The following is a 12520-nucleotide window of genomic DNA, read 5'->3' as shown; positions in this document are numbered from 1 at the left end:
TGAGAGGACGGGAAGCGTTGCTCACCTTAAACCCGGTGGCTCGGCCAGCGCACGCGGGGAGGGGCGGGGCGGGGCGCGGCAGGTGGGGCGGGCCGGGGGCGTGGAGAGCGGGCCGCGGCCCGGGGGTGGCGCGCGGATATAAGCCGCTGCTCTCTGGGTTCCGCCCGCACCTGCCGGACCCCGGCCCGGGAGCCGGCGCCGAGCGCAGGCGAGGCGGGCCGCAGGGTGGCCCGCAGAGGGATGCTCTCGACCGAGCGGCGGGACCAGCCGCGCTCCCCGCTCGCCGCGGCCGCGCCGCACCCGCCCTCGGCCGCCGACATGGCCCTCTACTGCGGCGACAACTTCGGCGTGTACTCGCAGCCCAGCCTGCCCCCCGCCGCCGCCGCCCCGGGCGCGCCCCCGGCCTCCAGGGCGCCCTACACGCTGGCCGACTACGCCGCTCCGCCGGCCGCTGCCGCCAACCCTTACCTGTGGCTCAATGGGCCCGGGGTGGGCGGCCCGTCCTCCGCCGCTGCCGCCGCGGCCGCCGCCTACCTGGGCGCGCCGCCGCCGCCGCCGCCGCCGCCCGGGGCCGCGGCCGGGCCCTTCCTGCAGCCGCCGCCCGCCGCCGGCTCCTTCACGTGCGCCCAGCGGCCCTTCGCGCAACCCGCGCCCGCCGCGCCCGCCTCGCCCGCGGGGTCCGCGGCGCCCGGAGAGCTGGGCTGGCTGTCCATGGCCAGCCGCGAGGACTTGATGAAGATGGTGCGGCCGCCCTACTCGTACTCAGCGCTCATCGCCATGGCCATCCAGAGCGCGCCCGAGCGCAAGCTTACGCTCAGCCACATCTACCAGTTCGTGGCCGACAGCTTCCCCTTCTACCAGCGCAGCAAGGCCGGCTGGCAGAACTCTATTCGCCACAACCTGTCGCTCAACGACTGCTTCAAGAAGGTGCCCCGCGACGAGGATGACCCAGGTGAGGGCGGCGAGGCAGGTGCTTCGCAGCTCAGTCGGCGGGCGCGGGCAGGAGCCGGGCAGGGTCTGTGGCTGCCTGGTCTCCTCCGAGCCGGGGCGGGAGCAGGTGGAGGGGCAGCCACCTCGTCTGACCAGGGTGAGGGGAACCGGAGGAGAAAGAAACGTCAGAGAGGTCTGGAGGGAGCACCCGGTGAGCGGGGAGCTGGTCCCTTACCTCCGTACCTCCAGTTAGATAGAGGAGAGGGGGAACGTTCGTGTCAAACGAGAGGCCACCCCTGGGCAGTGTTCATCGGCCCTCTTGAAGGGTCGCCTAGTTACAAGGAAGGCCGATGGGGAGTAGGAATGCCGGGAAACTCACCCGAAAGGGGAGATAGATGGTTGAGAAAGCTGGGATCCCCGTCGGCTTTCACAAAGGAAGCGGACTCTGGCGCATTTCCTCCTCTATCCGACTCCTACGAATCTCACTGTGGCCACCTGAGAGAGAAGACCTGACCACCGTGGCTCCGGCACCATTAGATAGAGCTGGGACAGCTTTCATGACCCTACAAATTGTGATTTTGATGCCTTAACTAGTTAGAAATTTAAAAAGAATGTCCCCAACTTTCTTCTGCTCTGAGCTCCAAAACCCCTGGAGCAGGGAGGGCCACCTTACAGCGCTGAGTGTCCTTTCTTACCTGGCCTAGGAGCGGGAGGTGGAGAGAAGCAGCTTAAAAACAAGAGAGAAACTTGAGGTTTTTCCCAAGGAGCCCAAGACAAGGGGAGGGGAGGGGAGAGAGCTGCCTTGGGAAACAATATTAGTCAAACAGAAGTGTTCTCAGGCATGGCGCTCAGGCTGGGATTTTCCCTAGCCCCCTGAAGCCATGCTGCAGCAGCACTTTCCAACAGGAATACTGTACAAAGTCACATTCAAAAAGTCCAGAGTCTGGTGACATTTTTAATATTATTTAAGTATCCAAAATGTTTCAATTATAAAAATTACTAGTGCATTCTTTATATTATTTCCTTGGTTCTAAATGTTCAGATTCCTGTGAGCATTTTATTCCACATCTCAATTCCAAGTGCCCATAGCCAACTGTGGCTGGTGGGTACTGTATTGAACAGAGTAGACAGTTCTAGAAGATGCATCTTCCTGATTTGGCCTCTGAATTATTATTATAATAATAAAGATTATAATAAAGATTATCTTGTTAGTTATATGAACTCTTGAACTTTCGTAAACATTTAAAGTTATTGGTAGTGTCATCAAAGCTCTTGGTACTTGCAAAACAAAACATTTTGGGCTGAAGGTGTGGTTCAGTAGTAAAGCACTTGCCTGCATGCATGAGGCCCTGGGTTCCATTCCCAGCAACCCCTCCCCCCACACACATAATAATAATAATCTGTTGGTACCTAATTGGTCCAATATATACACCTGATAGATGCAGGTATTGTTACCTAAACTGTAGTCATATAAAACTTTCTTTTTCCTACAATTATCTGCAGAAAATGCAGATAATGGGCTTGGAAGAGTGAGTGCCTGCTAGTTTGTGGAAGCAGCTTAACACAGTAGTTAACAAAGAATTCTGGGTCTGGAGTCAGCCTGCCTAGATGCTGGCTCTATCATGGCAGTGATTGTGTAGCTCTTGAATACAGCAAGTTGCTGACCAGTCTGCATCTCATTTTCCCCATCTGAAGAGTGAGGGCAATTGTATTAGGAGTCTCCATAGAACTGTGAGGAGGTACTAAGGTTTTCCATGTAAAACTCTCATTAAAGGTAAATGCTTGGTAGTGCTTTGAAACATCAAAGGTTCTTTTTTCTAGAAGTGAAAAGGGCTATTGGATGAGATATCCCTCTTTCCCACCTTGGTTGTAGAACATAAGGGACATTTTCTAAGCAGACAAGCTTTGTCCATGTTTGCCATGTGGACAGAAGGCTTAGAAGATTTTCAGGGGTGTGTTCTGCCCAACAGGAATGGAGGTCGATGGCCAGCATTTCCTCAAACTCCAAAGGAGCGCCATCCCATGAGCTGCTAATACCGAGGAGATTGCACAGTAATTATCTTCATTTGCAGGCTGCTTTTTTTCCAGTAGGATAGTTTTTTCAATGGTGGGAGTTTTATACTTTTAGGGAATAAGAATTTTACAATAAATACTGTATTTTTCACTGCTCGCCATGTGCCAGCTACTATGCTTGAGATGTTATTTAAACCTCAATCTGGTAGATGGGTGCTGTTCTCATCCCTATCATTGTAAAAAATGGAAGCCCAAGTTTTTTTTTTTTTATTTATTTTTTATTTTTTAATATTTATTTTTTAGTTTTCAGCAGACACAACATCTTTATTTGTATGTGGTGCTGAGGATCGAACCCAGGCCACACGCATGCCAGGCAAGCACGCTACCGCTTGAGCCACATCCCCAGCCCCAAAGCCCAAGTTTTAAGTAGCAACAGAGTTCCATGATTTTGCAAGGTCACACTTTTTTGGATCTAGAATAAGGGAAGGTGTGTTGGGCAATTTAATTATAAGTGCTTTGGGAATCTAATTAAGTCTGGGGGAGGAGGCATGGAACCCAGGGCCTCACACATGCTAGGCAAGCACTCTACTGCTGAGCTAATTCAGTCCTGCAATCTCCAACTTTGACATCTATATGGGGTCCTGCCAAGTTGCCCAGGCTGGTCTGGAATTTGCCATGCCCCTGCCTCAGTTTCCCCAGTCTCTGGGGAGACAGGGGCATGTCCAGATCACATGATTTCTATCACAGTTACATTTTCCTTAATTGTGCTACTTTATTATTAGTTATTAGTAGTAACTTTTACCTTGCCTCATTTTAGAAATTAAACTGTATCGTGGGTAAATATGTATAGGGAAAAAAAAAAAAAAAACAGAAAAAAGAGGTTTGGCGCTTCCAGGGTTGTAGGCAGCCCCGGGGGTCTTGGGACCTGAGGGGACCGTGGACGACTATGCACGGGCATAAACAGGTCCTTCTCTAATATGTCCTTCGTTCCCAGGGAAAGGTAATTACTGGACTCTGGATCCAAACTGCGAGAAGATGTTTGATAATGGAAACTTCCGTCGGAAGCGCAAGCGGCGCTCGGAGGCCAGCGGCAGCTCTGCGGTGGCCACCGGGACTTCCAAGTCAGAAGAAGGGCTGTCCTCGGGATTGGGGGCCCGAGTGGGCGGCGCCCCGGAGGGAGAAGGCCCCTCCTCTGTGCTGCGGCCAGCGCAGTCGCCGGAGCCTGAGGGCGCCAAGAGCCCCGCGTCCCCACCAGGTGGCCCGGTGCTGGCCTCCGCCCCCTGCCTCGGTGCCTTCTTCAGCAGCCTCAGCGGTCTCAGCGTCGGCAGCGGTGGGAGTGCCCAGCGCGCCGGCCCTGGCGGCCGCCACCTGGGGGCCCAAGGCCCTCAGCTGCCCTCCAGCAGCGCCTTCCCCGCCACCTCCATCTCTGAGGCCTCTGCAGACACCTTGGCGCTGGGCACCAGCAGCAGCAGCAGCCAGCGATCTTCCTACTACAGCCCGTTCCCGGCCAGCGCCGGTGGGGGCCAGAGCAGCCCCTTCAGCAGCCCCTTCTACAACCTGGGCATGGTCAACAGCCTCATCTACCCACGGGAGGGCTCCGAGGTGTAGGAGCCCTCAGACTTGGAGGCACTGCTGAGCAGATCGAGGTCTGGGGTGGGGCTGAGCTTCGTATTTGTTTGAACTCCTGGGTGATCCCATGGTGTAACTGCCAGGGAGCAGGGAACCCCCAGACCCCAGCAAACTTTTACAGATCTCCTGAAGATGGGCCTCTGGGCAGAAGTCTGCCTGCATTCTGAGGCAGGTAGCCTGCAGCCCTGTGAGGCAGAGACTGGGTCTGGGGGCTTGTTGGTCTGTGCCGGGTTGTGGGCTCAGGGATGCTCAATTGGAGCCCGCCCTGAAGTCCCTAGGTGGTAAACAGCAGCTGGCACTTGGAGCCGGTGGTTGAACCCACCAGCCAAAGGCTCGGAAGCAGCTGGCCATCCCCTGTCCTACTCTCTGATCTTTTCTAGAAAAGCCAGGTAATTTGGCCTTTTATAGGAAACTTCCAACTTTGTGTCCTTGGCCTCCAGTTAAAGTTTGTATCAGTGTGCCAGGAAGCACTACAAGTGTGCAGCAATTCACCTCTGACTGGTACCTGTGACATACTTATTGCCTTAAGGCTGCCCTAGGTACCAAGCATTGCCCTAGTCTCAATGGGTTTAGCCCATCAAGTCTGCCTCACAGGGGTGGCCACAGAGCCCTGTCCCACACTTGCTGTCTATGCAAGCGACATGGACTTCTGAGATGAGATGTGACTTGCCCCAGGTCCCAGGGAGAAAATGGTGGAACTGGGCCTGGCTGCAGAGCTGGAGCTGGTAACCTGTATCCCAGCTGCTGAGACCAACTGCACCGTGTCAGGCTAAGGAGGCAGGCATGACAGGAGCTGGGTCTCGCCCCACCAGAGACTCTGGTGGAAATGGCAGTCCCTGGCAATGCTCCCCTGGGCAGGAAGGGAAACGCTCACTGGCTCTGCCTCACCTCCTGCCCAAGTCCAAGGCTGAGGTGACCGCTGAGCCAGCTGACCATGGTAGCCTGTCCCTCTTAGCTCCTGTCCTGGGCATTTCATTTTGTAGTCAAGTATTGTTAGAATTTTATTAAAAATAGTTTTAAAATGGAATTTCATAGCTTTTAATATGATAAACCATTTGTGCTCAAATTTTAAAAAAAGATGATTTTATTTATATTAGCACCCTTTCATTCAGAGGCATGGTCCCTTGAGTAACTCTTGCCCTCACCCTCCCAGGGCCCAGCAGAGACCTGGCACCTTACATGGCAAACACTTGGCCATTATTGGTGGACTAGTGAGTTAGTAAGAAAATGTTAATTAAAAATGACACCCTGGGAACAGCATTCTATTCAGATGAAGATAGTCTGAGTCCCCTTTATCATGGTTTTGAGCCTTTGATGTGAGCATTTTTTGTCTGGGGTTTGGAATTTTCTAGAAACAGGATCACATGCACATTGTAATTAAAAAAAAAAACTGTTTCCTGAATACTCCTGAAGATACAATATTTTTTTTAAAAAATCCTTATTTTGAAATAGAGCATGTGGAAAAAATCATGAACTTATTGAGCTCAAGATCGTCACCACTACCTTTTATACAAAGACAACCAAAGAGACTCCCTACCCTCTACTATGTGTACAGAAAACCATTTCTATGGATATTTTTGTATGTGAGCAAGCATATGAACTTTTATAAATATTGTTTCTAGCACAACTCTATATTTGTGAGTTAATTTATAATGTGAACCAGGGCAGCAAAGAAAAAATTTTTTTAGGAAAGTAAACTGCCTGCTGAGAAAGACCATAGGAAATAAACTCAAGTGGGGTGACTTCTGGCCTCTTTGGGGCATTCCTGCTTTGTCCTAAAGGAATAGAGGGGTAAGGGGCATGGCATCAGCCACTGGGGGACGAGCTGTCACCTGTCCCTCAGGTTCGCACCCCCCACACACACAACATGACTGTTGGCTTCTGACGGGCTCACTATCTGGATCAACCAGATTTCAGTGCATCAGACAAACCGTGCTCTGAGGGGAAGGGACTTGGCACCCCATCAATGCTAAGGAAAGAGCTGGTATTGCAAACTTGCCCCATCTGAAAAGAATCCAAAGGACCAGGGCTTCAAAAGCTGCCCAGAGGCCCCTGAGGAGGTGAGGGACAGGTGATCTAGCCCAACACCTGCCATTTGCCAAAAAGCCGCTTCCAAAACCCTAGGTCCTGGGGCCAGAGGGTGAGCCCGGTCTGTCTGCATAGGCCTCTGGCTTCGGTCCAGGCAGCTTCTGACCTATACAGTGCCTTTTCTCCCTAAAGACCATTGGAGCAGAAGCAACCCAAATGACTAGGGCATTTCTTGGAACTGAGGTCACAGCTGGCCGCATTGTCACGTGGAGGTAGAATCTGTCAGTGTTTCAGTTCCTGATTATAGATTCTCAAGGTAGCTTTCTTCTTGACATCAAGTTATTAGAGACCAAAGGCTGGGAATATTTTGACTAAGCCTCTTTGGGGCGGGAAGTGTGGGGCTCAGGCATCCAGGTTTCTTGGGAAGAAACAGAAAACCATACAATGCATCTGAAAGTCCTGGGTCTGGGTAGTTGATGGACATTAAATGTCAGAATGATGCCCTTTATGAGGACAAAGGTGAAGAGAACCAGTTTCCCTCTTTTGGGGAGGCTGGGTCCCTGCTGCCCACACTGCGGGAGCTGTGCTCTTGTGTGTCCACCAGCCTGGCCCCTGCTGGGCACCGGCAGGAAGAGCAGGGAAGCAGCTGCCTGGGCCTGGGCTGCTTCCAGGTCCCATGGGCCAGCGCCCAGTTCACACAGATTTCCTGCAGCAGTGACACTGCCTGGGAACCATGTCTGACACTGGATCTGGGTCACACCCTGTGGCTCCGGTCGAGTCAGCGCAGAGGATGAGATGTGGCCCACAGCACTCAGTTAAGGTGCATCTCTGGGGAGCCGGAGGCCCCGCAGTGGCCTCCCTGCATCCCAGGACTGGGGCATCCGGGATGCCGATGGGACCCAGGGAGAATTTGAGGAGCTGAAGAGCAGGTTTCAAGTTTCCTTCTTGACACTCTTTTAGATCCTCTGTCCCATTCTTGAACTTACTGGAAAACACAGCCAGGAGCCCAGAGGCTTTGAAAGCCCTGTGCCTCTCGGCCCTCCCCCTGCCTGGCCCGAGGGCTCTCACTGGGCAAAGGGCCAAGCGCAGGCCACTGCCCTTCAGAGCAGACTCCAAACTGCCTCTCTTCCTTCCTGAGGCTTCCCAGATCTTCCACAGGTCCTGTCTTGGGGTCCAGCTGGGCTTTTGTTTCCTTTGGCTGCCCCTGTAGCTAAAACCTGGAGGTGGCTAATGAAACAGAAGCCCCAGTCTGTCCTGAGGCGAGATCTGCAGGCCAGCTAGAGACCTGGCCCGCCCTGCCTTTGTCATGGAAAGCCATCGAGGGGCTGTGACTGGGTGGCTGGCACCACTGAGAAAAGAGGGAATTTCCCCCATCAGATTCCAAACAAAAAAAGGTCAGAAAGGAACAGCTACCCACGAGGCCCTCCAGTTTACCATTCGCGATGTTAAAGGGTCCTTGAAAACAGGCAGGGAACAGTCCTTTACCGTTTTAAAAAGAGACAAGCGTTGCAATAATAAAAACCCACTTACCAGGTGCCGGCACCTTCCCAAGCCCACAGGTGAAGTATAAAGTAGCCCTCTGCCCACGGCCCCACCCGGCGGACGCCCAGGCCTGGAGCCTGGGTCCCTGCTCTTGCTCACCCACCTAAGTGGTGCTGTAGGTAAGGGCTTGAACTGGGATTCAAACTAAACCATCTGATGTCAGAGCCCACCTGCCCTCCACCTACCTCACCACCTCTGCATTTCAAAAGGCAGAAAGGGGAGGGACAGAGGGGCTGGAGGACTTCCCAAGGTGGCTACTAGGTTGCCAACTTGGGCCTAGAACCCCGGCTCCTGCCCCCAGCAGAGTGGTGTTCCTGATGAGGCACTTCCTTTGCGTGTCCCCAAGGCTGGATTGGGGTCTGGGCTCCTGCTCTGAACACAGGAAGGTGAGCCGTGGGAAGGGAAGTCACTTTTCCTTGGCATATCCTCCTCCACATCAGCCGGCAGCCAGATCAAGGCCCAGGTCTTGGGCTCTGAAGCTGCCCAGGGAAGCCGGACATTGGGAACCATGGTTGGGAACTCATGAGGAATGTATCCGCTGACTCAGCAACCCCCAGTGGCCACCAGGATGACCAAGCCCCAGGCCCTGGTTTGAGTTGCTCACCACTCAGAAGAGAGGAGATCAGTCCTTAAAAAATATGGGGGAGGCCAAGAAGAGAGGTGCACAGAGCAGGGGCCACAAGCCCCCCTGAGCCTCTTTATCAGCCTCCAAATGGAGGCCAGCGAGGGGTAGGCTGGTTCAAGCTCCCCAGGCCTGGGCCAAGAGGCTGCAGCCCCAGTCTCTTCCCTTTTTGACAGCTCCTACTAGATCTTTGTGCCAAGAGGGTCCCAGGCACACAGATCCATGGTGCGTCTGGGCCACAGAGCTGGTCAGAATAAAGCAGCCTCAGGCTTTGTGACTGCCTAGAGCAGGTTCCCTGGCCCCCTTCCAGGCCTGGAGTGCACTGCCCTCCGTGGCATTGCACCCCCGGCTCCCCGCTCTCGCCCCTGTGCCAGCCTTGGGGGTCGGGGACTGATTTCTTTGGACTGCACTTGAGCGGAGGTTCACTGGAGCTCCGCGTGTATAGGGTTTTCTCCTCTCCATTATCCTCGTGAGTGGCCTGTGTCACCACATGGAGATACCTCCGTTCCACCTGGATGGGAAACCAGGCACCAGGCAGCAGGAGGACTTGTCCAAGGATGAGGCCCACTGACCCTGTCCCCCCTCGCCTTCGACTCCACACCTGGGCCTGGCCCAGTTCCACAAACTACCTAGGCCTGCATCCCCTCCAAGGTGAAGTGGGTGAAGGCCTCTCTCGGGCCAGGGTGGCCGGGAGGGGCAATGTGTGGATATCACCTTTAATCTGTGTGTGCCGACTCTGTCCACCCACAGCGCCCCACGGGTCTCTTTTCAGAAAGTCGCTGTCAGGATGCCCGTGTTGTGGTTCAACAGCTGGAAGGTGAGGCTAGTTAGCCTCCTGTTACAGAAGGGTGAAAGCAGGCAGGGGTCTCGGCAGAAAGGGACGTTCCTTCACCAACCCCACAGTCCCAGGTGGCCCCCCACCTTGCCGCCTGTTTTCCTCAGCTCCTTGTTGTCTGTGGGTCCTGGGGCTGGGAGGGAGCCCAGGCCCTGAGCAGGCTAAGCCCACGCTCCTGCTGGGCTAACCTGCCAGTGAGTAAAATAAGAGCTGTTGGCTCCGGGTCTCGGCTTCTGACAGCTCACCTGTTCACCTGGGGGCACCTCACCTCTTTTGGGGAGGGTGGGGACACTGGGGATTAAAACTGGGAATGCTTTACCACTGAGCTATGTCCCCAGTCCTTTTGTTATTTTAAGACAGATTCTCACTAACTTGTGTGGCTGACCTTGAACTTTCCTGCCTCAGCCTCCTGAGATGGTGGGATTATAGGCGTGGCCCCGGCACCTGACTACCAGCATGATATGTAAATATCATGCCAGAAGCACATTTCTCTCCCACTTAGAGCCTCTCCGGAAATTCTAGTAGCAGCGAACGCAGAGGCTTATCTGGCCCTGCACATTCCAGGTCCTGGCCTTCCACAGCCTCTCATCGGCCTCACACTCCCAGCCGCTCACCGCTGTGCGGCCCTCAAACCCTGTCTGCTCCTTCTGCCAGGACGGAGCACCTCCCCAGGTCCTCTGGCTCCGGTTCACAGTTCCCTCTTGGGAGCAGCTGTCCCTGGCATCCTGACCCCTCCCACTCCCACCAACTCCCCCAGGCGGTCTTAACGGTCTGACTCAAAATAAGATAAAAGCATCTTATCAATAAGGATGACTTCTGGGGTTGTGGCTGGAGCTAGCATTAGGGCCAGAGGGGGACAAGGTACATGCACTCTGAGGTACACTCTGAGGTGACCCCATTCATAGCCACCTACTTTTGCTTAAAAAATAAAGCCCACATCCAAGTGAAGAAATTGTCATAGACCCTAAGAGAAAGGTACAGTATTCCTCTCCCTTGTTTGGGGGACCAAGGCACAGAGCAGCCACATCTCCATGATTTCATCACTATTTATTTATTTATTTTGGATCGAACCCAGGGGTGCTTAACCACAGAGCCTCATCCGAGCCCTTTTGATTATTATTTAGAGCAGAGCCTCACTAAGTTGCTTAGGGTCTCGCCAAGTTGCTGAGGCTGGCTTTGAACTTGCAATCCTCCTGCCTCAGCCTCCTGAGCTGCTGGGATGATAGGCATGTGCCACTGCGGCCTCATAGGTACAGAGAACAGGAAAAGTTATCCTTGTCCTTTGGCTTTAAATGGGCAGACTCCCAAGAACTTCTGCTCTGTTCTGCCTGGATCTAGACCTCAGCACCACCTCCCCAAACCCCCACCCCCCACCCTGGCTCTGGCTTGTCACAGAGGAGAATCCCACCAACACCTGGAGCCTCCAGAGGCCCAGCACTCCTGCAGCTAGGACACTTCCCAGGTCTCCCCTTTCTGGTTTGGCAGCCTTCACCAAGTGCCTTTAGGAGCAGAAGGACTGCCTTCAGCCCAACCTAGAGCCTCTCCTTCCGTGAGATTCACTGCGGTGCCCCAGACACGCCCCCCGTGCTGCTCAGAAGCAGTGGCCATCGGCTGCCCTCTTCCCTGCCTCCTCAGAACACGTGCCCCTCCTGGGAAACCCACCTTCCTGGACTCAGGAGTCAGGGAGAGCTGGTGTCCTGGCAGCACAGGATTCTTACTCACAGGGTGGCCACGGTCCGGCTCAGCCTCGCTAAGGTGACTCTGGAGGGGCAGCATCAGACCATTCTGTCCTCTCCAACTGTGCTTGAAGATAAGTACCTACTGTGCCCACTGGGGGAAGCAGCCACATGCCACGCCCCAAGGAGTGTGGTACTTGGACCCTGCAAAGGGACAGCAGTTGGGGGACAAGTGGCCACGGGGGGAGGGGGCAGTGGGATGCTGGGGATAGCCCCCCCCCCCGCCCAGTAGGACTTGAGCAGGTGAGGGATGCGGGAAGGGAGGGACCAGGGCAGGTGGGGAGCAGCCCAGCAGAGGCCTGGACAGGAGGGCTTCTGTAGGGAGCTGAAGGAGCTGGCTGGGGACAGGTAGCCAGGCAGGCCTGGACAGCAAGGGCAGGCCGAGGAAGCCAGGGAAGAAGCGCAGTTGGATAAGACAGAAAGAAAGAAGTCTGATTTTATTGTAAGAATGAAATTGGCGTTTCAAATAGAACTGTCAGTTTCACAAATCGGGAATACCAGAAAGAAGAAACTGAGACAGGAATGGAAGGGACATTCATGGCCATCATGGCTGAGAATTCTCCAAAAATTTAATGAAAGCTTCCTTGAGGCTGTGGAAGGAGTCACTTAGCAAGCAGAGTGGCATGCGGATGGGGAGGAGAGCACCTGGAGGATGCCATGACTTCCTGGGGACACGGACGAGTCCCCAGAGGAACCACAGGAGGAAGAGGGCAAGGCAGGCTCCGAAGCCCAGAGCCAAGGGGAGGACGGCAGAGAAGGGCTGCCCCTTATGGCCAGTTGTGCTTTTTGTTTGTATTTTTTCAGTGCTGGGGGTGGAACCCAGGCCCTCCTGGGCACTAGGTAAGTGCTCTACCTCTGAGCCCCAGCCCTAACCCCAGTCCCAGCCCTGAACTCCCCGTTTTAATTCTAAGAGAACACCACGTTGTTTCCTAAAGATTCATGACTCATCTCTGTAAGCGCCCAGCTGTGGTGACATCGATATTTCTGTGTTTACTAATCTTAAGTGGCTGGGTACAGACTGAAGAAAAATCTCACCTATTGATGTATTTTGAAGACAGAGCTGATGTCACTGCTGACAACTTACTATGCTGTGAGAGGACAAGGGACAGCCACCTCACAAACTCATGGTAGGAAACACAGGTGGGACCCGTAGCCAGTGTCGAGGGTTTGGGGAGAAAAGAGATC

At 54.3% G+C, this 12520-nt stretch overlaps 2 protein-coding genes across 2 annotated transcripts in view; one reads left to right on the top strand and one right to left on the bottom strand.

Moving 5' to 3' along the window:
* The window catches only part of Spmip9 (sperm microtubule inner protein 9), a 47946-nt gene extending 47626 nt beyond the window's left edge, over positions 1–320 (bottom strand). Inside the window, exon 1 of the mRNA XM_046455951.1 lies at positions 171–320. Coding sequence (XP_046311907.1) covers positions 171–320 — 150 coding nt within the window. The remainder of the gene's footprint in view (positions 1–170) is intronic.
* Positions 319–6213, top strand: Foxi3 (forkhead box I3). Its single transcript, XM_046455953.2, has 2 exons — positions 319–952; positions 3938–6213. Exons 1-2 carry the CDS (start codon positions 319–321, stop codon positions 4549–4551), a joined length of 1248 nt encoding a protein of 415 aa, XP_046311909.1. The 3' UTR covers positions 4552–6213.
* The last annotated feature ends 6307 nt before the right edge of the window (positions 6214–12520 follow it).

Source organism: Marmota monax, unplaced genomic scaffold, assembly GCF_021218885.2.
Source record: "Marmota monax isolate L192 unplaced genomic scaffold, Marmota_monax_Labrador192_F-V1.1 WCK01_AAM20220418_F8-fsc00238, whole genome shotgun sequence".
NCBI classification, from domain to species: Eukaryota; Metazoa; Chordata; class Mammalia; order Rodentia; family Sciuridae; genus Marmota; species Marmota monax.
The sequence above is the reverse complement of the archived record's forward strand: the minus strand, read 5'-3'. Positions and strand labels throughout refer to the sequence as shown.